This window comes from Mugil cephalus, chromosome 4, assembly GCF_022458985.1.
Source record: "Mugil cephalus isolate CIBA_MC_2020 chromosome 4, CIBA_Mcephalus_1.1, whole genome shotgun sequence".
Lineage (NCBI taxonomy): Eukaryota > Metazoa > Chordata > Actinopteri > Mugiliformes > Mugilidae > Mugil > Mugil cephalus.
Genome location: NC_061773.1, coordinates 19812839 through 19835640, shown reverse-complemented (window position 1 = coordinate 19835640; position 22802 = coordinate 19812839). Strand labels below are relative to the sequence as shown.

The window sequence follows — 22802 nt, the reverse complement described above, 5'->3', positions numbered from 1 at the left end:
TCTGACATAATTACACATTATTAAAAAGAACATGAGGACTTGTGAGTGTATGCAGGTGACAAAAAGTCACTTCCACTTGCATTATGGGAAATGAAAGGATCCAGTCAGAATAAAAATAAGTCTCAGGTCATGTTGGCCTCATATTTACTGATCCAAAACTGTCACATCTATTATGATAGAAAAAGTAAAGAAAAGCTTGCACACTGTAGTGAGATTTGATAGTGACAACGCGCTCTTCATCAGGTCATGGTGATGACCCGGTGGCTCGAAACGTCGTCACTATTAAATCTCACTTGAGTGTGCGAGCTTTTTTTAAATTTTTTTTTATTTTTTGCACAGCACCTGCACAAGTTGTGCTCGTGGATGTGCTTGTGTGTTTTTTTTTTACTTCTTTGTCACATGTACTACAACAACCTGTGCCTTTTGTTTAGCTATAGCCTTTAATGAAGACAGTCTGCCGACTGTGGAACATCTCATTATCTTTCGACACATTCAACCGAAACCTCTCAGGATTAAAGACACATATTGAGATACAGTAAACAAGTAAAGTCACAGTCGAGGCACGAATGGGCACTACGGTGAGAAAATGGGGAGTGCAAGAAAGAGCCACTTGATCCTCTACTCGTGCTCTCACACATACCAGAAATGCCAGCTGAGCACATGCTGGCATCTCCCTGGTGGTCTAGTGGTTAGGATTCGGCGCTCTCACCGCCGCGGCCCGGGTTCGATTCCCGGTCAGGGAACGTGGGTTTTTAACAATGAAACGTACCCTTCCACACTGAAATGAAATGTTTAATTCTTCCCCTGCATGTTGCAGTGCTTGTGCTGACCTGCGTGCAGTGTGCTGGTCGTCAGCTCTGAAGGTGTAGTAGAGTGTCTTCTTGTGATACAGCTGGAAGACGTTGCTGCTTTCCTCTCCCTCTGGCCGCTCTGTTAGCTTGACAGTGAAGCCCTGCAGCGGCAGACTTTCTGACGCCACTTTATCCTGAAGAAACCAGAGCAAAGCACCAAACATGGCACAAGTTAAGAAAAGTGCAAATCTTGCTCTCATGCACAATAAACAAACAAAAAAAAAGGATTATTTATGCTTTAAGAAGAGCAATGAAGCTATGCCCTGAGTGCACACGCTAAGATGTGCACTCAGGGCAGAGAGAGGGCACAGAGAATCCCTTTATTTCTTTCGGTGTCCTGCCCATGAGGTTAATAATAGATATAATAGTAGGTTATGATGGGTTAAAAGTGGAAACAGGTGAGTGAAATAGTTGCCATGTATTGATATGAAGAAGGATTCATACAGGTAGTGAGAAAATGTATCTTTGCTGGAGTGATGTTGAGTGTTGAGTGTGTTTTGGGGCTGGTGTGGGAGACTCTGTGCCCCCTCACCTCACGGGCTGTGAAGGTGTAGAGCACCTTGTCTTTGAGGAGGAACCACAGTCGTTTCCATTTCCTTTTGCTCTTCTTCCGGCGATGAAGGCTCCCGCTCATGGTGGAGCCATCCACCCCAAGAGACACCTGATGAAAATCATAGTAGTATCAAAGTATCAGACACAGGCCGGAACGCGGATGGACAAATCATGTTATGTTAGTCCCCTAAACACACGTCTGAGGTAGCTCCCTGGTGATCTAGTGGATAGGATTTTGTGTTCCCTTATGCGACAATACTAACATGTAGTAGAGTTTTTCTGTAAACAGCTATAATGAAATGTGAAGCAACTTTGCTACATGTGGTGTATTAAGATCTAAACTGAAGACGCTGTCGTCCACCTGGCTGAGAGTTGACGTGCTCTTCCTGGACTTCCACAGACTGGGGGGCTGCAGGCTCTGGAAGACAGCAGAGAGGGGACGACTAGCCCGATGAGTCCGAGGGCTGGAGTTACCGCAAGCCCCTGACACGCTTCCACCTACAGATATACAGAAAAATATGATTTTATAGAGGTATTAAAACACTTTGCTTTCTGGAAAGAACAATTTCTCTGTCCCGTATGTTGACACGGTCAAAACAAAAGATTCACCTCTTTTCCTGAGCTCCGCGTAGCAGTGGTCACACACTTTGGCCACCCTGTCTTTGAGGTACTTCAGTGGGTATCTGTTTCTTGAGCAAGCACGACACACCACCTGTTCAGAGAGGCAGAATACACCAGTGTGTTTTATGTGACATCCCTCAGGACTGTTGTGGTTTCATCAATGCTAGTAAAAGAGTAGTAACAGAACCTGGTGGTGTGTCTCACCTTGCCACAGGCATTGCAGTGGTGTCGTCTGAGTGTGAGGCTGAAGTCGGAGGTACAGTTCATGCACATCATCACATGAGAAACCGGCACCAGTACAGGCGCAGCCTCACCGAGGGCCATCCACAGCTTCTCACGGGCCTGCTTGGACAAGATCAAGATGATGCTGAATTCCTGCAGCCAGATTTTTACAGCTGGCATGTGGTACTTTAAGTTCCATTAATGTTAATTATGTTCGCATCATTTCATCTTCAACAGGGAGGTGCTGCAGGGTTTTTTTTTTTTTTTTAAATTTCCCCCCACAAATATTACTTGATGATAGCCTCTGAACAACATGAGATGAAAAATAACATCTGCATCGAATATCTTTTGCTGTGTCTCACATTACATTCAAGTTATTTTTATTACCTCGCTGCAGGGTCCACCAAAGGTGCAGAGTCCTGCAGCATGGTCCGCTATGGCTCGACTCAGTGTGTGGAACCAGTCCTCCCTCTCTCCAACCGAACTGAAGAGAGACAGAGACGCAATCACACATGTTGCTGCACAAATGGTAAGAAGATGGGGCTGTCCCCAGCCAGCGTGTAAAATCTGGCTTGTTCTTTTTTCGGGTTTTGGCTGTCGGTTGCTCACCTGGCAGAGAGTGTAATGGTGATGTCAGACACCTCAATCTTAAGACAGTTGAGCACGTTGTCTACTACGGGTTTGCTCACCTGTGTGCGAGGAGCGAAAACACTTCAAAGTTCAGTCTGAAAGACGGTGTATAAGTCACAGTGGAGGTGAAAAAAAAAAGAAAAGCTGACAAACCTTCATCCCTGACAGGGACAGTGTGTTTTTAAGCCTGTATTTTCCATCCTGCTGAGGGTAGGTGTACAGCATGATGTCGTTCATCTAGAGGAGAACACAGGAAGACGCAATAAGAAGTGTATTGTTTAAGATTTTGCTAATCAAAATAGTTTATACACAGGGAAATAAATGCACGGGATGAAGGCGTTCTGAGTGTAATACCCCACTTCTAACACAAGAGGGCGGTGTTATATTGAGGGTAGTGTCTAATGTTGCAGCACAAAGCAGCATTCGAGAGACGATTGATCAAAGATTATGCCTCTGTTCAAGGCACCCATACGTGTTTCTGCATCCTGCCACCATAAAAATCCCACGTATGCACCAAAGCAAATCGTTCATTACTGCAGAGAAAGTGTTTATTTGCTCGACAGACTGAAAGTATTCTAATCCCCCAAACACGCCGCTGGCCCATTGTGTTATGAGAGGTATTTCATAACACAGACAAAAGAAATGACATCATTGGTCACACCTAATGTGTGCTCTAAACATCCGTTGGGGCCGTAAAGGCAGCATCCAGGAATTCTCCACCCTGCTCCGGACTCCAGGCCTCCCTCTCGCTCCCGCCGGCCTTCTCAGGCTACGCTGAGAACCAGGACTGGGTGGAACCGGCCACCTTCACCACAACAACAACACAAACAGTCGCAGTAACGTGCTCGCTGGCTGGAGACAAAACAATGCGCGATGGCCAAGCCCGAGCCCTGCCTGCGACCTCTGGGCTGCAGCCACCGCATTTCTTCTGCTCCACCCTGCGCTGCTCATTAACTCAAAGATCCCCTCCACAGAAATCCAACCGACTTTGCAGATTTCCCAGACCTCACCTACCACACGTGCTTTCCTCCGGCTCCTGTCTACATCTCCACCCTAATTCCTTCTCTCGCTCATTCAACCTGCCTTCTGTCTACCCTGAGCCCGGGCTTGTGACACAGTCCCAGCTTCTTTCTGCCACTGGAGTGAGTGATGGCTTTCATCTTCACTGTTTGGATTCTCTTTTCTTTAAAAGCCCATAAATAACACCTGGCCCCCTGGAGCCTTCAACTTTTAAGGGGCAAATGGCTTTATGACCTTAATAGCCCGCAAATATCACCCACCAACCGTTTCCAGCTATTGCTCAGCTGCCATTCTGCTAAGAAAGACGGGAGGAATCGTGCAAAATGAAAAACATAAATAAATCCACACCAGTATCCACGCGTCGGATCGAATGGGATAAGCCCAAATCAGAAATGCTGCCACTGCGGATACATAGCTCCAACATAATTCATAACATGAGACAGCACTGATTGCGCGTGGAACAATAGAGTGGGCTTCTCTATTTCACATTATGTGTTTGTGTAGCGCCACCACCCCTCCTCCACCGCCTCCTCCCTGCATTCTACAGGGTGTCTGGCCTTCACTTTGCTGTCAGTCCCCTCCCAATACACAGGAAGCCGGCATCCAGTGACCCACACCAAACATCCTGTAAGGAAGTGGGGCCCTGGAAAACAAGTCCTGAGAGGGGAGGAGAGGAGTGGAGTGGAGAGGGAGGCTCTTGCCGCGGCGGGTGTGGCGCTTGGTGGAGGTCTTACAGCCTTGGCCTCGTGCCCCCTGCAACCTCACCTACCTCGCAAACTGACCTCCGCCCAACATTCCTCCATATTTTTGCAGATCGCGCCAGCTTTGTTTTCACCACTGCCTAAATAATACGGCAGGTGTTTTCTGCTGTAGCGCCGGTGGTAAGTGATTTTAGCCAACGCTGCTGGTGAGTCAGTGATTTCAAACTCGTGCTGCGTATCTATAATTTTTATATATATATATATATATATATATATATATGTATAAAACATTTTCCAGATATAGGACGATCTACCTACAGGCTTCTCTTCTGTCTGTTATTAGCTCATTGTGCCCCACGTTATTCTGAACTCAAATGTCATTATGAATAAATCGCTGAACCTACAAAGAAACCCAAAACATACATATTTATTTCTTAATTCTTAGTTCTTTTGTTAGTTAATGAGATGGTAGATCTCTCTGCATTTCCAGGCTAGCTGCTAAGCTAATCAATCACTTGCTGCTGATAACAAACACTAATAACGGTGTATTTCTTTTACGTCAAACTTTTTATCCGTTACTTAAAAACTACAAGAGCAATCAAAGGGGGAAAAGCATTATTTTTAAGGCGTAAAAGTTCAAAAAAATAAATAAATGTCACTGCATTCTGGAGCACTCAGAGCAACAGTACATGAAAAAAATGTTTATCCCAAATGGCTTCTGATCAAATGTGCATCCCTACCGCAGTTATTCCACATCAGTACTATCGAATGACAAATTAAAAAAATAAATAAACGTGTGCATTAACTGAAAGTGCGACATGCAAAGAAGATTACCAGAAACAGGTGGCGCGGTTGCCTGCTTTTCCTCGACACCTTCATCAGTGTGCCCTCCTTGACAAACATCTGCAAAAGACAGAGAACTGCAGCTTTAGAAACGATGGGGGCTAATAGGACGGGGGCTAAAAGGACAGAATAGTGTCTCGCAGCTGCGTGACGCTCACCCTTCCAGGCTTCAGAAGGTCCCTCTTCCCCCTCATGCTGTACTCTATGTGGACCAGACGCAACAAGTTCTCCTGCAGGAGAGGAGGAGAAGAGAGATGGAGGGATATTACAGAGTGACAGAGAAAAGAAGCAAGAAAAATCATCTGTTCCTCTTTGGTTGTGAATGAAACAGGGGAGGCGGAAAGAGATGCGATACTGAAAGCAGGGAGGGGGAGATAGATAGAAGGTTCCTGTGTGGCCACTGTCTGTGTGTGTCTGTGTGTGTGTGTACACAGACGAGAGAAAGATAAACAGAAGAGTCGAGCCAAAGAGACACAGGGGAGCTCGACGGCGAAGGGAGGGCTTGTGAATTATCTCGATGAACTGCTCATGTTTGAGGGGGAGCGTAAGTCATGTCCATCCCTTAACACTGCTCCCTTTGTAATGATACACCTGGGACTGTCTGACGACATCATCTTTCCTCGCCCCTTGAGTTCATCGAGAAGCCGGAGAGGACCAGTTGCCAAAGAAAGATAGACTTCTCCTTCCACCCGGCGTGTCGTTGAGAAGAGGGATTCATACGGAGGAAAACCTCAGCTGTCTGACTTTGTCACGCTTGAAAATTGCTCTTTCACGGCCGAGCGGGACATAAAGACGCGTCACAATAACGTCAACGCCGGGGCCGTGAATATGTCAAACTCAACAGCAGCTAAACAGCCTGAATGTGAACACATGGGGCGTATTCAGACAAACTCACCCCCTGTTTCAGATTGTCGTTGGCCTGGTCGGCTACCTCGGACACAATCACCAAGGCAGCTGCAACACAAAAGGGGAGAGAAAGAGAGTCGGTTTGAATTAAAAGAGACACACTCATCCATTCAGAAACTGACACAACAACTGGCCACTCAGATGTCAGGCAGCTGCATGCAGGGGTGTATTCGTATGTGTCCGTGTGACTTTGTCTCCTCAAAACAATATCGCTGTCAAGGCTCGGCAGGTTTACCCTGTGTGTCCTCGTATTCTTTAGAATCAGGAGACAGGTTGTTCAGGTAATCTGGCGAAAAGAGGGAAAACAGATACAGATTATTTAAATACACCAACGTCACTGATGAAGTGGCTAATCTTACTTAATATCAGTAAAAGTAACAAGCTTTCTACACTCTACATGTAGTCAAGTTTTAACATGGTGGCCACAGCGGCTGACTTCTCATCATCACACAGAAGTTTACTTCATTTTATAGTAGGCAGAGCTGACAACTGTTCGGCTCTCTTCAATTACCACCCGTTGCCACAAGAGACCGAAGCATAGACCTTCAAGATTGCCATTTTAAATATTTAAATGCGCCGCACATGTTTGTGTGTTACCTGTGAGAAGCATGCGGTACTGGAGTACTCTCACTATAACCTGCAGCAGCTGGTGTTTCAGTGGGACTTCAGCTTCCTCTGGGCTCCTGGTCTGCACACACAAACAGAGACACACACACACGTAAGCTTTTAAAATAACATTCACGTACAGTCTGTGCTTCAACGTGACGCACAGATCTTCTTGACAGTAGACATTAGAGGAAGAGCGCTAGTGTGTTAATGATGGTTGGATTCCACTTCGGGGAGGTCCTGTTTTGCACATGATTGTTAACTGTCATTGATGTTAATGGAGCAGAGCCATATTAATCTTTTTTGTAGTAGTAGACAATAAAATGCTTAATTTCAAATTGTACCCATTTTCCAACCATTGCCGTTCAATTAGCAAGATACACATATTTGCGTTACGCATTATATATACTGTGACTTTTATCTTTTTTGAGATATAACGCCGTTGAACAGATGTTCATAGCTCGGAAATATTCATCACACAGTTTCAGTATTTATATTGTGTGAATCTGTACAATCGTGTGAACACTTTAATAGTGACATGTCAGTTTGCAGTGCACGCTATTAATATAGATTAAAAATCAATGATATTTAATCGCGATTAATCGTATTTCTTAGTGTGGAAGTCAAAGGGTTAACTCCAGCGCTGTTTACGCTGTGACAAGTGTCTGTTGCGTCCTATGTGAAGTTAGTTTCATTTAACTGCATACGCAACAGACTTTAAGATCACTTCTGTAAAAACTCCTCCGTAACGAGAAGCCTGACCAAAAATAACATGCCTCTCCGTCTCCCAAGTGAGGGTGACCCCTGTAATTCTACGTTGAAAGTCAAGGTCAGAAAAGACCGGGGAAATTTCTGTCGGACACGATGACCTTGGTACCTACGTCTTTCCAGCACAAAAAAAAAAAAAAAAAAAAAAAAGCCGAACAATTCCTATTCTTCTGCTCAGTGCAGTCATTTGCAGGTGAAAGGGGACAGAAATTGGCCCAATCAAAGACAGCTTTAGAAAAATCAATCAGGATCTAATTGTCTCTGACAGGTATTTATGCCCCGAGCGGCAGAGGAGCAATGGGGTTCTTGTACAAGTACACACACACACACACACACACACACACACACACACACCCACGCACGCACAGTCTTTTCTAATCCAATGAAGTCCTATCCTTCATTAGAGAGGCACAGATAGCACCCTGCGGGAAGCAGCATCCTCATCTTATTTAACACACACAGACGCACACAGACACAGGAAGCCGTGCAGACTCGCAGATGATATCACGCACACCTTTTCAGTCATATACACACACACACGAGCGTGCGGCGGCGCGAACACGGCACCGTGCACTCACGCCGACGCAGGCACATAGACCTTGGGCTGGCGGTGAGATAACGCCGATTAGGGCTTTAAAAGGGGGAGGCATGTGGTAGGACTTGAACACACCACTCTTTGTCTTCATTATTGCAATCTGGGTCGCAGGAGTCAGACACAAAAACCCGAGAGCTGAGGCCTCATAATGAGCACGCTTCCAAAAACTCTCACCTTATCCTCTTTGTGTTTTTGTCTCTTTCGTTTTCATTTTTTTTCTCTCAAATTCATAACTTCTCTTTGAGCTGCCGCCCCAACTCCCCCCACCCCCTCCTCCACTCCCCCGGCTCTTTCCTTAATACTGCGTGATGCATCGAGTGCAATAATAACCAGCCCTCCATTATTAAACCCGCTTGTTTTCCGAGCATCCGCTCTCCTCAAGTGTCGCCTGTGAATTGTCATCCAATTGACACTTGTTCGGAGGAAGTGGCTTTCCAGAGATGGTAATTAGCGCGTGGTTTGTTTGGGTGAGCGGGCCAAATGGAGGAGGGGAGAAGAGAAAGCGTGTGAAGCCTTGTGCTGGGAGATAAACACACACACACACAGACGCTCACACGGACGGACAAACAAACACCTCTCAGGCTCTGTCATGGCCAGCTGATTTGCTGTCTGCACACACACAACTGATCTAATTGGGGAGTTGTAAAGGAGGCTGCTTCTCTAATTAGCTTCTGTCTGCCTCATTGCCCAGCTGCCTTTACAAGGAATTCGCTCCATCGCTCTCGCCCTCTATCGCTCTCCGTCCACCTGCTGCACGGCCTCCTGTTCTCCTCTCCGGGGCCTCTCGCGCGGGGAGAAAACACGCGGGCTTTCCACATACGCAGCCCGCGACATGAATATAAATCCGAGCTGCAGCGCCTCAGCAAACCAGATTTTATGAACCTACGCAATTTGTGCGTGGACGCGCCCCTGCAAAGTCGATCAGATACAGACGCACGGGGGACACGCGGACACACCACTGCGTCGGCCCGGCGTTCTCAAACAAGCAACTGGCTGCTGAGAGGAAGAAGTAATCCCGTAAGAGGTGAGCGCTGATCTGATCAGGCTCTTTGGCCACTTCATCAATGTCATCACCGTCCACAATGATATTACTGCCACTTATACTGCTGGACTTTAGCTTGTGGCAATAAAAGGCACGCAGACAGGAGCGTGGAAAAGAAAGCGTTTTTTGAAGAGGTAAAGGTTGACGGCCTGAAACTGAGAGAAAGAACAAAACAGCAGATGAACAATATGTATTATTAAATGCGCAAACAATCACGGCGAGCAGGAGCACTCATCAATGCCTGCGCTCCTCCGAGGTATAATGACTTGTGAAGTGCCACTAACAGATAAATGACCTCCGTCCCTCTCAGTAGTAGGTGTAGCGCATCCTGTGACCTATGCGATTGTCTTTGCTCTCCCTCAGCCCTCCCTCTTCCTCATTACAGCGGGGTCACACTCGCTATGCAACTCCCAAAGAGGTACTTTGATTCACAGCAGCATCCATCACACACAAACACACACGCACACGTAACACCCTGGTGTGCGTGAGGGTGGGGAAGGACAGGGAGCAGGTTACATGACTATATGCGTGGGTGAACACAGCAAGAAGTACATGCAGCTGAACATGGATTGAGTTTAAAAGCGTTGGTGAATCACATGTCACAAATGAGGCAGTAAGAAAATAAATTGTTCAGAGCAATGAAAACTGATAGAAGGTGGAAAGAAAGGACGCCTATAACTACATTGTCGCATTTACTTCGACGAAGGTTACGCGCAACTAAATGAGTGTGAGTGGAAACGCGCTGAAAAGGTACGAGAGGTCAGTGTTTACCGTCCACTACGATGCGTCTTCATTTCTCTCATTTGCTCAAACTCTGCCAGAGCCAAAGTTTTTTTTTGTTTTTTTTTTATTTTTTGGGGCGGGGGGAAAAGGCAGCTGCTGATGAATATTCATGAGCGGGGACAGTTGGTGCCTTGTCTGTTCGCTTTTCTTATCAAACGAGAAACGCCTGGAACCATTGTGTCAAGCCTCTCGCCGCGAATCAGCGCACAGCAAGGAACTGGTAACGTGTGCATTTGGAAGGAGAGGTGCTGAGGCGAACAGGTAGCTTTGCGAAACATGAGAAGAGCTATAAACGACGAAATATTAAGGAGTAAGAAAAAAAAACGAAGACTCGGTCATTTGAATTTAGTATTTTTTCTGCGCAAGGTGACCCAGGAGAGCTGATGCAAAGTGGTTTAACTCAAAAACAGTGAATCAAACCCATAAATTGGATATATTGCTGTATCTCTGTGAGGTTCTCTGTAGGGTTTCGTCCTGTCCTGTGTTTTAGTTACAATTAGATGAACTGCTGTTAGCTGGGACTTCAAACGTTTCTCTTCAACCTAAAGATAAATGGTGCGTTTCAATTACCTCAGAGAAGATGGAAAACTTCTCTGCAAGCTCTTGCTTTTATATATCTTGGTGAACACTTCAGTTTTGTGTTCAATATTTACATTTCTTGAGTGCAGAGTAAAATTGTAGTTTTTTTAAATGTATTTTTAATGTTAAACTAAATTTAGGCTATTTAAGTTACACAAATTGTAAATGTAACTCGAACCAACTCCTGGCTTTTAATTATTTACAGTGTTGAACTCTACAAGACCACACAAGGCAGAAATTCATAAAAATATTCTAAAGTTTTAATTGTTTAATTTAAACAGTTTGCCACGATGGTGTTTCACACTGTTTTGGTTTAACCAGGCTATTGTTTTTAGCCGTTGTAAGCACGACGTGGACTTGTAGTTCCCATATAACACATGAAAAACTTAAATTACACTATAACAGCATTTCAACATATGTATGTGGTAAAACACTGTCTGTACCACCGATTTAATGCAACAATAAACTAATAAATGGAATATTACAGGAGCTTCTAATTACTGTTACACGCGGGGCGGCCATCTTGGTAACTCAACTCGGGGGCGAGTGAGAATTCTACGACTTTCTGAGTAGAAAATTTGACTTCTGAGCACAAAGAGTGTTGACTAAAAGAACCAGGCACGTATCTGTTGGCCACTGTGATGGTATAAGACTTGCTAAGCATTTCATTCATATCCCACATCATGTTCTCCAGTGTCTATGAAGGAGATCCACGCTGGACGAAGAATGAGTATTTGGTGTTGAGTGGGTGTAAAATATGCGGGCATGTGAGTAGAAAGGTCAGGTCCACGAAGAGGATAGAGAGGGTTTAGAAAGGCCATTAGCTCCCTGTGGAAGCTGGGTGTCAAAAATATAAGTTGAGAGCCGCTGAGTGAGCGGCAAGGGAAAAAAGCAGGTTTGATCTCTGCTGTGGACACACATCACAATGCTTCACTTTCCCTTCGCGAGAAAAGCGAAAACCTGAGATTTCAATATCTCCCTTTAAGGAGAGTCCTCGTAATTAATGCGAATTCACACTCTCTCGGCTCACAGTGAGAAGAAAAAAAAAAAGGAGACACAACAAAGAGCTGCTTAATGTGCTCAGCTTCTAGTGTTTCCTGTGCTTTACCTCAAATTTCTTGACGACGCTGGCAAAAGCCGGGTTGGTCCTGCAGCTCTCCTCCAGTAAGGACATGCTGCGATCGTACTCCGAGATGTATGTGTCGAACACCCCAAAGTCTTCCCGGCGTGACAAGATCACGTCTGCCACCATTTGGCTCTCCTCCCTTCACAATGAAGAAAATCAGCAATTAAGCACATAGTCTCAAAACACCTAAAATGCTGTGAATATTTTCTTCTTTAAGCCGTTTTTTTTTTTTTTTTTTTTTTTTTTTGCCTTTCGTGCTTTAATCATATCAGTAGAGAGACACAAGAGGTAACGGGACGGGGGATTAAGGGATTATAATGTGTCTCTTTGTGATTGTGGGACTGTGTGACACTACCAGCTCGGTACAGACATGAGATCAGTGTGTTATCAATCATCCCTGCCGTACCCTTAGCAAGGTTAAGATTGTCTGTACTTCACTCTGAAAATGAGCATTCTTGATGAGGATAGACTACATTTAAAAGTTTTACAACAGCACACAGTATCCTCTGGTGTAGTTGGTCAGGGCTTCATCCTCCTACAGCAAGATAATGACCCAAAACTTTAGTCCAAGCTACACCAGAACTACCTCCGGATAAAAACAAGATGGAAAGCATGAAAACATGGAGTGGACCATGTCTCTAGACTTTAACCTCATTGAGCTGGCTTGTGATGAACAGGACAGAAGGGTGAAAGCAAAGCAGCCTACAAGTGCCACACATTTCTGGAAAATTCTGCAACAAAATTCAGTTGTTTATTTGGTCTATGGTTTCATTTCAGAGTAAAATGAGACATTAAACTGCATACATTTCTAAAACCTTTGACTGGTAGTGTACATTTCATTCATTTTGCCTGGATCTGCCTTATGTCTTTGGTTAACAGTGAACCGACCTCTGTGTGAACAATAACATTGCTGTGCATTTGAAAACAGGGCTACAATGGTGTAAAGTAATTGTTAGGGATAATTATCACCGCTGCAAGACTCATTTTCTACGTCTATCCTCACCATCATTAAAATTATATGAAAAGCAATGATCAACTGTATTTTCCAACGTTTTTGAGCAACTCCCACTGCGCCACTCCTTACCACTGACTAATTCGCTCCTCCAGCTCAGTCAGGATGCTGCCGTGGAGGGTGTAGACCTGGGGGAGCACTCCCAGTATCTCCCCCAGCCTCTGCTCCTCCAGCACCTGCTCCCCTTCCTCGTCCACCGCCTCAGCCACCGCTGACCTGAAATCCTGTGCAAGACAGAGAGAGGAAGGTGGAACAAGATTTATGAGGAAAGGTCTTCTGAAGAATACAAAGGTGTGGGTTAGAAAAGGGAAAAGGGGGGAATGGAGGAAATGCTTGTGAGGATGGAAGGGAGGCAGGGAGGGAGGAATGAGGGAAAAAAACAAAAAAACAAAGGAAGACCAGATCCTCCTAAACATCCTTCCTGCCACCCTCCCTTCATATCACCTCAGAGCTTTGGGCTCTGTCCAAGCATTCAGGAAAAGGGGAACCACTTGAACAAGAGGCTCCGCACAGGTGTTGTTGCATAATGACCTTACTCAATGACACAACACTGTAGCGCACAGAGCCCCCCCAGTTTTTATTCCCTCGTAGATAAGAAGCCAAAACTCCACTGATACGCGGCGATTTTGGCTCATTCAGAACACATAAAACATGTTCGGCCGACTGCAGAGTCAGTGACTTAAGAATATGAAGAGTTACGGCAATGAGGGAGTGAGAAACCAAGGGAGAGGTTATTTATCTACTCAGCAAATGAACACAAAGAGTGCCCTGAAAGAGGGTGAATCGTTAGGAAACCGTCTCTATAGCCACGGCGTGCAGAAGGTGTAAAGTGTCCGAGGCCCATCAATTCCAGTTTTGAGTAACGCGCAGACATAAAACAAACAGAGACGTCCCAGTCGACCGTGACACGCTGAGGAACACGCCGTTCATCACACGCAATCGATCACGTATGACTTAACATTCATCGAGTCTGTCGGGGGAACAGAGCGGCTACTTTCACGGCTCTGGTTGACTTGGTTACACGTAAACAGACAAACACACACACCCACACTCTGGGATCCACGAATGTGAAGAGCTGTAGCCTCTGTTTCTCTTCTTTTTTTTTTTTTTTTGCCCACCACCTTATTCGCATTTTTCTCACGTAAGCTCGGTCGAGGACCAACGTTAAGCGCTCGGTCGAGGAGCCGGGCCGTGCTCAGTCATAACTCAGCTGAGAGAACCAGTCCAGAGGTCGCGGGTCACGAAACAAGAAAAAAAATAATAAGTCTGGGCCTCACATGTTGAAGCTGTTATGGGGAAAGTCGTTTAGAAGAGGAGCACGGCCTAACTTCCTATGTGGAGACAGGGTCTGGAAATTCTTTGTATTCTTGTTATTCCTTATCAAACAATGGAACAATAGCTCATGTGAGCCTCTCACTTAACGCTGCTCCTTGTTTTTTTTTTTTTGTGTGTGTGTTTTTTTCCCAGACCGTGTGTTTGTGCGTGTTGTGCCGCTGGAGTGTTCCCCAGATGATTTTTCTCAGTTCAGCGTAATGATGACATCAGCCGGCACCAGACAGAAACTAAATCCTCCAAAGATCACAGTCTGAAGAATAACAAGACTCAAATACCTTCCCTATGCATTATGCAACAGCATTACGAACGGTGGAAAAAAAAAATATTCAATTAGGCGACAACAACAGCGAAGGGGGATGCAATCCAAGGTCATTCTCTTAAAGTGACAATTTCTGAAAGTGCATGGTTCGCGCTGAGAGCCACTGACGCCCACGCTGACTCGCACATGTTTCTGTGAGGCCTTTGGCCGGCAGAGGCTAATTAGTGTAATTGAACCTGATGATGAGGTTGCATTTGTGGCCATTATTAGGGGGGCCCACGGTATAATATTTACATTAGTTGCTGCTCAGTGACAAATGACTTAAATGAAGGAGCGAATTTGTAGTCACATCAGGCTGTCATAAATCATCGCAAGAGGAGCACGTGTAGCAAATCCAGGTCTCGACCTGATTCAAGGTTATAAGGTACAGGCTGAGTGATGGGCTTCTCTGGCCCCAATGACTCTTTGTGTCACATTCGTACTGACAGCCATCACCGTAATCGCCCCTGTCTCACATTTCCTGCAAGATTTTTTTTTATTATTATATTTTTTTTTCGTTGTTTATGTGTGTGATCAAAATGAAATAATTGTTCCACCAGAGAATGTGGTTCCCAACTCCGCGGGGATGCTGTCCCGCTTTGACGGAGACAGTCGGCAGTGATGCATCGCCGACCTCGAGAGGCCTCACACCAGCTCACCTTTAAATCCTCCGCCCTTCGTTAACCCTCCACCGAGAGGGAAATTCTCCATCTGATTACAAACCGTGTCACGAGGAGCTCATAACATCCAGTGTGACCGATACGAAACCAATACAAAAACAGCCGTTCGGTGACCTACATGTGGCAGATTACCAGTCGAGGGGTGTATGCACACGTCCGGTTGTCAGTTGAGATAGAGCGCCTGGTGTGTGCACGCTGCGCCTTCTTACAACTGACCACACCAGAGTACGACATGTCAACTTGGTCAAGACCAGGAAGTAGATCTTACTGTAACAACACTGATAACCCTCACAAAGGGGGGAGGAGGAGGAGGAGGAGGAGACAGAGACTGGGGAGCAGACACACAGGACACGATGTTATCAAGAAACATTAACAGGCCGTCATGCAGGAGTCCCTTTAAACTATCTTGACACTTACCTCCTGAAGGTGCTTGAGGGCACTGACGTGTCTGCAAAACAAGAGTCATCAGATTTACTCAAACTTACTCAAAGGGATTCACGACCTTCTACACAGCTATGTTCATTTTCTACAAGACTCATTAAACCGCTTTAATTATACATGATGAGAAAACCGCATCAGAAGAATGTGCAGCGGCCCAAGAGGTGCAAGACATTTAATTGGGTGTCACTTCCTCGGCGTGCGGCTTGATGGATTAACTCAGAGGCGCTTGGTGGGAATCGGACGGCGGCGCGGAGAGCCGGCGCCAGAGTCAACGGAAAATCGGCGAATGCAAACACTCACTGTCTCTCGGAGTCGACGAGCTCCTTGGCGATGTAGAACGCTCGGGATCGGCCATCAATCTGCGTGACAGGGCGGGAGAACAGCGGGAGATGAATGCACACAGTTAGCGTTTAAAGGTTCTTGCTCTTTTCAAACATTAATAGGAATGGGTACGCAGCAGCCTACAAGGAGAGTGACACACACAAAAAAAAAAGCTATATTCACTTTTTTTTTTTCTAGATTCCTGTGCTGTCAAAATAAGACTGATTATTTCATTACAGTGCGCCACAGACATGAAGGCTTTCTCGAGTACGGGACTTTTAAATTCGGATGCATTATGTATGAGAGGACGCTGACGACAATGCTGCCCATTGATTTAGAGGCTAATCACAGGGTCTCAAAACATCCGAGCCAAAACATAACATTGGAGCCATTTAGGAGGTTTACCGGCAAGGCTCCTGCGCTTTGTCACTGTTATTTTTTCCGATCCCCGGCATTTCGCAAATGCTGCATGAAAGGCGAACTGATCCTCATTTCCTTGGAATACAACCAAAACACATTTCCATCAAATGAAACTGTTCCTCGAGTCTCTCTGCCCCCCCTTCCTCTTTGCTTTCTTCCCCTCCAATTTATTGCAACTTTTCTTTGAAGAAAGGGAAAACAGGGAAACGCGCGTCACGTGATGAGAACGAGGGGGGGCCGAGGTTATTGTGACAGCAGCAGGACGGGCGGGGCTCTGAGCTACTGTTAAATGGCTGCTTTTTCACCAGGGAACAAATACGTACACTCGACACTCTTGAATCAGAAGGAAGATGTGGGACAGGATCTCTGGGACGGCTACACATAACGCTCAACTGAAGCAATTTTGGCAATATCAGCTAGCTGTAGTCTCTGTGTTTATGATGCACATTGAAAAGTCGCCTTTAGTTCCAATCCACACAGAAATCTTTATTCAGGTTTGATACATTTTATTCCTCATCGTCCAGAACAGGCCTGTAAATGGCAGTAAAGTAACCAGCCCCTACACTGAAAAAGGGGAATTTCAGGAAAGCAAAAAGCCCTTGTATCAAAGAAATACATCTTATAGAGACAAGGACTTTGTGCTTTTTTTTAAAAAAAAAAAAAAAAGCTTAACCTGTTGGAAGATTTTTATTTTGGAATATAAGGTTATGATTTGATTGAATATATAGTGATGCTGTTTCTGCAGTGTGCTCTGCAGCTCACCTGTTTGTCAAAACCTTGCTCCCCAACACCATCCTCCTCCTCTGACGTGCGCCCGTGGTCCTCATCCGCTGACAGCCCAGCAGAGACGGGGTTCATCGGGAACGGCTCTGTGTAGGCACTGCGAAAGGAAGAGAAGACAAGAGTGAAGACAAGCAAGTATGGAACCACGTTGTAGCATGGCACACTTCAAATATACGATTTCTACGAATGTAAAAGAAAGTGCTGAAAATTTGAAATCGGTGCGAGGCAGCCTGCAAAGAAACCGCCACGTGAGCACAGAGGTCACACATTCCCATTAGGACATGTACAGCGGAAAGCCAGTCAGACTAATACTCTACGTCCCCTGCAAATGTGTTCTGCTGTTTTCCTGTGTGTGTCTCTAAGCATTTCACTTCTTCATATGGAAGTCTCCAGCGTCCCACCGTAATCCCTTTCCTGATTCGTTCTTCTCACAGATGGCACAGTACATGGGTAATCCTTTTGTGTACCGCTATACCTGAGGGGGGGGGGGGCAAGCCGTAGGTCATTTCACATGTAATCCCTTTAAATGCAACCTGCGCTAATTATTAATGTCCTCTGACCCATTAAGAGCCATTCAGTATACTTGGCAACACCACACACGCCTGCAAGGTAACTGGATAATAACCAGAGGAAAAGCAGCGGCGAGAAGCGCGTGTCGGATAGCACAGAGACTGCCGGCAGGCTGAACTCTGATGGGCAAAGCTACTTAGCATTTGTGTTAGAACAGAGCAGAAAAATATATAGCAATGCACTATTGTAGTAAATATTGATAAAACTTCTGCCGCTGCAATAAAATATAAAACACGCGCTGTCAAGTGAAACTTATGACTTAAAATGAACTGAGATTTTTCCATCTGGACAACACAGCGTTTTTTCATATTACAGTCTCATTGTGTAATTTGGTGACATCGGAGTTGGCATGAACTCCAAGTCAATTATAAAACAAATTAGATACATTTCTTCCTCTTTTTTTTTGCACTATCAAATATGGACAGTAACTTTCCTTCACGTCAGATGACTCTATAATAAGGTTGCAGGTTGATCATGAGCCGTATAATGTTAATTACTTTCTAAAGTTTTCACAAGCCGGGGGATTAATTTCTCATCTGACAACGTCCTTAGAACCAACCCAGACCTTAATAGTAACTAACCGAGCTGACACTTACAGTGTTTCCAGAGTGCTGGGAGTCTTAGCCTCCAAATCATGGAGCTAAGCTCCGATTCACTTTCTCCATCCTTCTTTTAATCCTTCTGGGCTTCCTTGAATATCAATTTGCCCCTGTCACCATTGGCGCTCTCTATTTAATTGTATTCAAGGCTTCCAATCCTGAGCAAGACATCAAAGAAAGGCGGCCGTCGCTTCGTATATGCTTGATATATGTCTACATACAGCAATAAGGAAATAAAGAAAAGAGATCTTTCTAGTTTCATTATTAATAAAAAATAACAGTTGCCTGCAGCACCTATTTATTGACTTTACTCCGGTTTGTTCGAAGTAAAAAACACTTAAAGATGTTTGTAAAAATCCCGTAAAATGCACTATACTGTAGATAAATTCACGCACATGCACACCTGCTTGTGTTTCCCCCGATGCCTTACAGCCCCCCGTGTGAGAGCAGATGGCCTATAAAAGACCAAAAGGTTAACAGAGTTATCCGCTAGACTTCATCTCCATTCAGATATGCTCGTACTTCACCACAGCTCACACACACACACACACACACACACACACATACAGCTATCAGACTTATTGGGTGGGCTGGTGAAAGCACCTACAGTCCATTACTCATGTTTGACCTCAGATCAGACAGCTCAGCCCAGTCTGGGCTCCTGTGTGAAGCTCTGGAGAACTGGAGCGATGGTTCATTCTTTGAACTCATTCTTAAGCTCTGATTTATTGTACGGGTGAGGGGAATTCCTCCGAACGAGAGGCTCTCACCTTCACCTCTTCCATCTGCAGTGCCGCAATCATGAGAACACACCCTGCGTGCCGTGAGCTGTTTAAAGTCATCTTCTCGAGTAAGAGGAACATTGTAAAACAAGCCCATTGTTCATCATTTTACACACCCAAATGTTTCCTACGTATTACGACAGTGTGTTTAGACTTCAATCATTCGTAAGAAAGAAACACTGGGAATTAGAAAGGGGTTGAATTATACATTTGCAACAACAGAATGTGGGGAGGCAGACGAAGCGCTTTGAGTTTGCAGATGGCTTAACACACACGGTCCACTATCTCGACGGTTTCATTATTAATACAGGTAAGGCTGTGGGTGGGATGTGTGGGCTGTGCTGTGAGTCCTGGAGTTGTTAATGACCAGCCCTTTTCTCATTAAGTCAGTGCTATTATGCCAGACCACTGCAATGTCTGATAAGGTGAACTAAAATCCAGTGTGTGCAATTCAAAGGAGGACACAATTAGTCTCCAAAAGACCTGTATGAATTTGGCAAAGCCTGTAATATCTAATTCAACTGAACCGAGCACAAACACTGAATATCAAAGTGTATATTAAGACCAATCACACACTCATTTTCACCACTTATAATGGCACTGTTGTAAGAAACATTACGACGCGAGTGGGTTCATTAGCTAGAAGACCAGGGTACTAATGGTTGGGATTAAAACTGTAGCAGCATTATTAAATTGTTTGCTACTTTCAGGGAGGATGATTACATGTAGCCCGTGGCTGTTGTGTGGCAGCTATGGTGTGACTTGCTGCTGAGTCGCCTCTGATGCGATAGATTATCCAAGAATAATAATAATGATAATAATGCCACATCGAGATAGGTTGTGTGTTGTGAGCCAGTGTTCCAAACTCTGTTCACTTATTTCTGGCCCATTAATCCTCTGCGCTGCTGCACCATGAGATTTACAATGGGCCACTAATGGGCATAATATGAAGCGAGCGGCTGGAGACATTCTTGGCAAACTGGAGGAACACAAACAGCAGACCTGGCATTCCTGAGCGGACCACACCTCATTTTGTTGTTCAAGGGAAAGTCTGCAAACCTCCACCCCACCACGGTGACCCCTTTCTTCCTACTTCGTCTTATCCGTCCTCCCCTTTCCCCACCTCCCAGCTTCCCACCAGGGCCCGGCCCTCCTCGTCCCGCATTTCCTGTAAACAGGCTGGTGGGAAGCTCCTAGGCTTGACGCTTCCTCCCCGGGGATGACCTGGCAATGACCTCAGAGCGACTGGCACCACGCAGGCCGGCGAGTCAGTGACACGCCCTGTTCACCACCTCGCTGCACAGCACACGGCCACCACCCAGTACAACAATGTACTTAAGATGGCTCCCTCATCACCACTAACACTAACATAACAGTGGGTGGAGGAGCCGTTTTAGAGGCCGTGCCAGGGCTTTGTCATCACTCTGAAGAGGTTCACGTTGAGGTGTTTGAAGTGACGATCATACCAAAGGGCGAGCGGTTGATGTGCGATTCTGCGCACATTAGCAGCACCTTACTCAACATATCTGTTTACAGTTTGCACAGGGACAGCGTTTACTCGTAAAGGACGCTTATCGGCCTCTACACAATCACAAATACTGGAATTTGTGTGCTAAAACGTTTTTCCAGGTCTCCTGTGTTGCTGCATGGTTACTTGGCAAGAACAGCCGAACTGCAGCCTCAGCAGATGCCTCATCTTTGATAAAGCGGCACAGAGCTGCAACTTGGTGAGCATGCACATATATGGCACAAACGTGCACAAATAAACAACTTGGTTAGCCTGGGGATGAATCATTTGTGCGCTTTTTTCTTCATCCGTTGTACGCCGCGGCTTCCTAATGAACACGTCTCTTTGCTTAGCCTGAATGCTTGTGTTGAAGTAGCGTCTGAATGCTGCTATACATTAATCAAACGGGTGGAAACGAGCCAAGCCCGTGGGGCAGCGGCAGCTTTGTAAGTTCTCCTTAAAATGCATGTCTGCAACTGCAGGCACAGTCCTTTTGTGTGCAGTGCTCTCGGGCCATTTGGTCATTCTCTTTACCACAAATATCCACTTTTCCCTTTGAGAGTCTACACAACCACAATGATGGTTCTCAATAAATCACTGGTGGATCGGGACGGTGGCAGTGTCAAGACCTGAACAGAGACAAAAACTCCTACACTGACCAAACAGGACTTTTACTGTTACGAGCTCACACATGCACACACATATAGTACGCTCATGTAAACATAAACCAGTCCTCTATAGACACATGAAAGAGCGAGCCGGGTAACGGAGGGTTCTCCAGTAAGAATGTGTCAAAAGTAAGAAGACAAGAATGTGCGCCATCTATAACATCACATCAGTGATGTATCCGTTGTCTGAGAAATGGAAATGATTTACCTTCAGAATTGTATAGTAAATGTAAAGCACTATTACAGGAGTCAGTCTGGAGGGGCAAGCTTCAAGTGTGTGAACACATTTATAAATTATGTAAACTGCTAGTTGAACCTTTTCTACAGTCGGCAAAATAAAATGGTAAAATACTCAAAGGCTATCTGGACATGAATTATGAACAAAGTGCACCACAAGAAATAAAAGCAAAGTGAGGCAGAATCACTCTGTCCCAAGGTTATCTTAAGCCTTTCGGGGGAATTCTTCTCTTTGACTGCACAGAGGTCATCAAACACAACTATTTTATTAAGACTGGGGGAAGACTGTGGTCTGTAGTGGCTGAAGCAGTGGCACTGGCTGGGGTAATTTGGTACAGTCTGATGTTGGAGATTCCACAGTCTCTCACGCTCTGCAGTAAATCCCGCTTCTGCTCAAGGGCCCAATGAAAGAGGAACACTCAGGAGAGAGCTACTTTAATAAAAGCCCTCCTAAACTTAACCATCAGTGTCAGGTACAGGAGAGCAATTACACCAGAGCTGCTCCTGTGCTCTTTGTTTTCTTACTGATCTGCTTCTATTCACACCTTCCCTCCTTTGCACTCTCACCTTTTCTTCCTCCTGCTCCGCTTCCACGTGTGATAGAAACTCCCCCACATTCTTTCACTTTTAATTGCATGCATAATGACTTTCTCTAATGTGACTAACCTCAGAATAAGCTCAGCGAACTACCCAAATGCCGTTACCTGTTCTGTCATCTCAGACTTGCATAGCAAGCAGCAGCGCCAGATGTGACCTCTAAATTCACCAAATGAAAAACAGGATTAAGCTGTCCCACAAGCATTGTCCATCTTCCCAAAGCCAGCGATGCCTGACATAGCAGGCTGCTCATCTCTAGCACAGCGCTCTTTTCTGCAAGGGGGAGATCTGATTCTTCTCAGCCAGGTACTTTCTGCTCATCTGAGATACAGGATATTTGTCAGCTGTTCTGGGGTTAAGATTGTACTTCTGAGAGGATAGGCTTGGCCCGAAAGTCATTCCTGTTACATACACCCTGACCTGTTTTGTAGACAACGAGTTTCTTTAAGACCAGCGTGTGTGTGGTCTGAATCGAAGCATCGTTTATAATGTCAATCTGTCAGTCAACAAGCTGATTGTTTCACTAAATGTGTAAGCATTTATCTTAAGTCTGGAATGACATTGGTTATACTGTCGCATTGTATAACACATCAGTAAACCAAGATTTCTGATATGTAGATCGTCTTGCTGTTGATAGTCCGGATGTTGAGATACGTCAAATTTACAATCCAACTAGGATTTAATTTAGGGTTGTCATAGCACTGAAA

The 22802-nt window shown here is 45.3% G+C and overlaps 1 protein-coding gene and 1 non-coding gene across 4 annotated transcripts in view; one reads left to right on the top strand and one right to left on the bottom strand.

Annotated features, from left to right (window-relative positions):
* Positions 1-22802, bottom strand: part of fgd5a (FYVE, RhoGEF and PH domain containing 5a) — a 30802-nt gene that overhangs the window by 2126 nt on the left and 5874 nt on the right. Inside the window, exons 3-20 of one of the 3 annotated variants that reach the window (XM_047583118.1) lie at positions 17115-17232; positions 15912-15970; positions 15588-15618; positions 12930-13081; positions 11828-11984; positions 6944-7034; positions 6582-6632; positions 6336-6394; positions 5599-5670; positions 5432-5500; positions 3030-3113; positions 2856-2935; positions 2634-2730; positions 2229-2369; positions 2013-2115; positions 1765-1901; positions 1384-1512; positions 831-985 (exon numbers count right to left, since the gene is read on the bottom strand). In XM_047583118.1, the coding sequence (XP_047439074.1) occupies positions 831-985; positions 1384-1512; positions 1765-1901; positions 2013-2115; positions 2229-2369; positions 2634-2730; positions 2856-2935; positions 3030-3113; positions 5432-5500; positions 5599-5670; positions 6336-6394; positions 6582-6632; positions 6944-7034; positions 11828-11984; positions 12930-13081; positions 15588-15618; positions 15912-15970; positions 17115-17232 (1785 nt within the window). The remainder of the gene's footprint in view (positions 1-830; positions 986-1383; positions 1513-1764; positions 1902-2012; positions 2116-2228; positions 2370-2633; positions 2731-2855; positions 2936-3029; positions 3114-5431; positions 5501-5598; positions 5671-6335; positions 6395-6581; positions 6633-6943; positions 7035-11827; positions 11985-12929; positions 13082-15587; positions 15619-15911; positions 15971-17114; positions 17233-22802) is intronic. The other 2 variants (XM_047583120.1, XM_047583119.1) reach the window with 2 other exon arrangements.
* Positions 672-743, top strand: trnae-cuc. The gene has a single exon. It is a non-coding gene; the product is annotated as a tRNA-Glu (tRNA).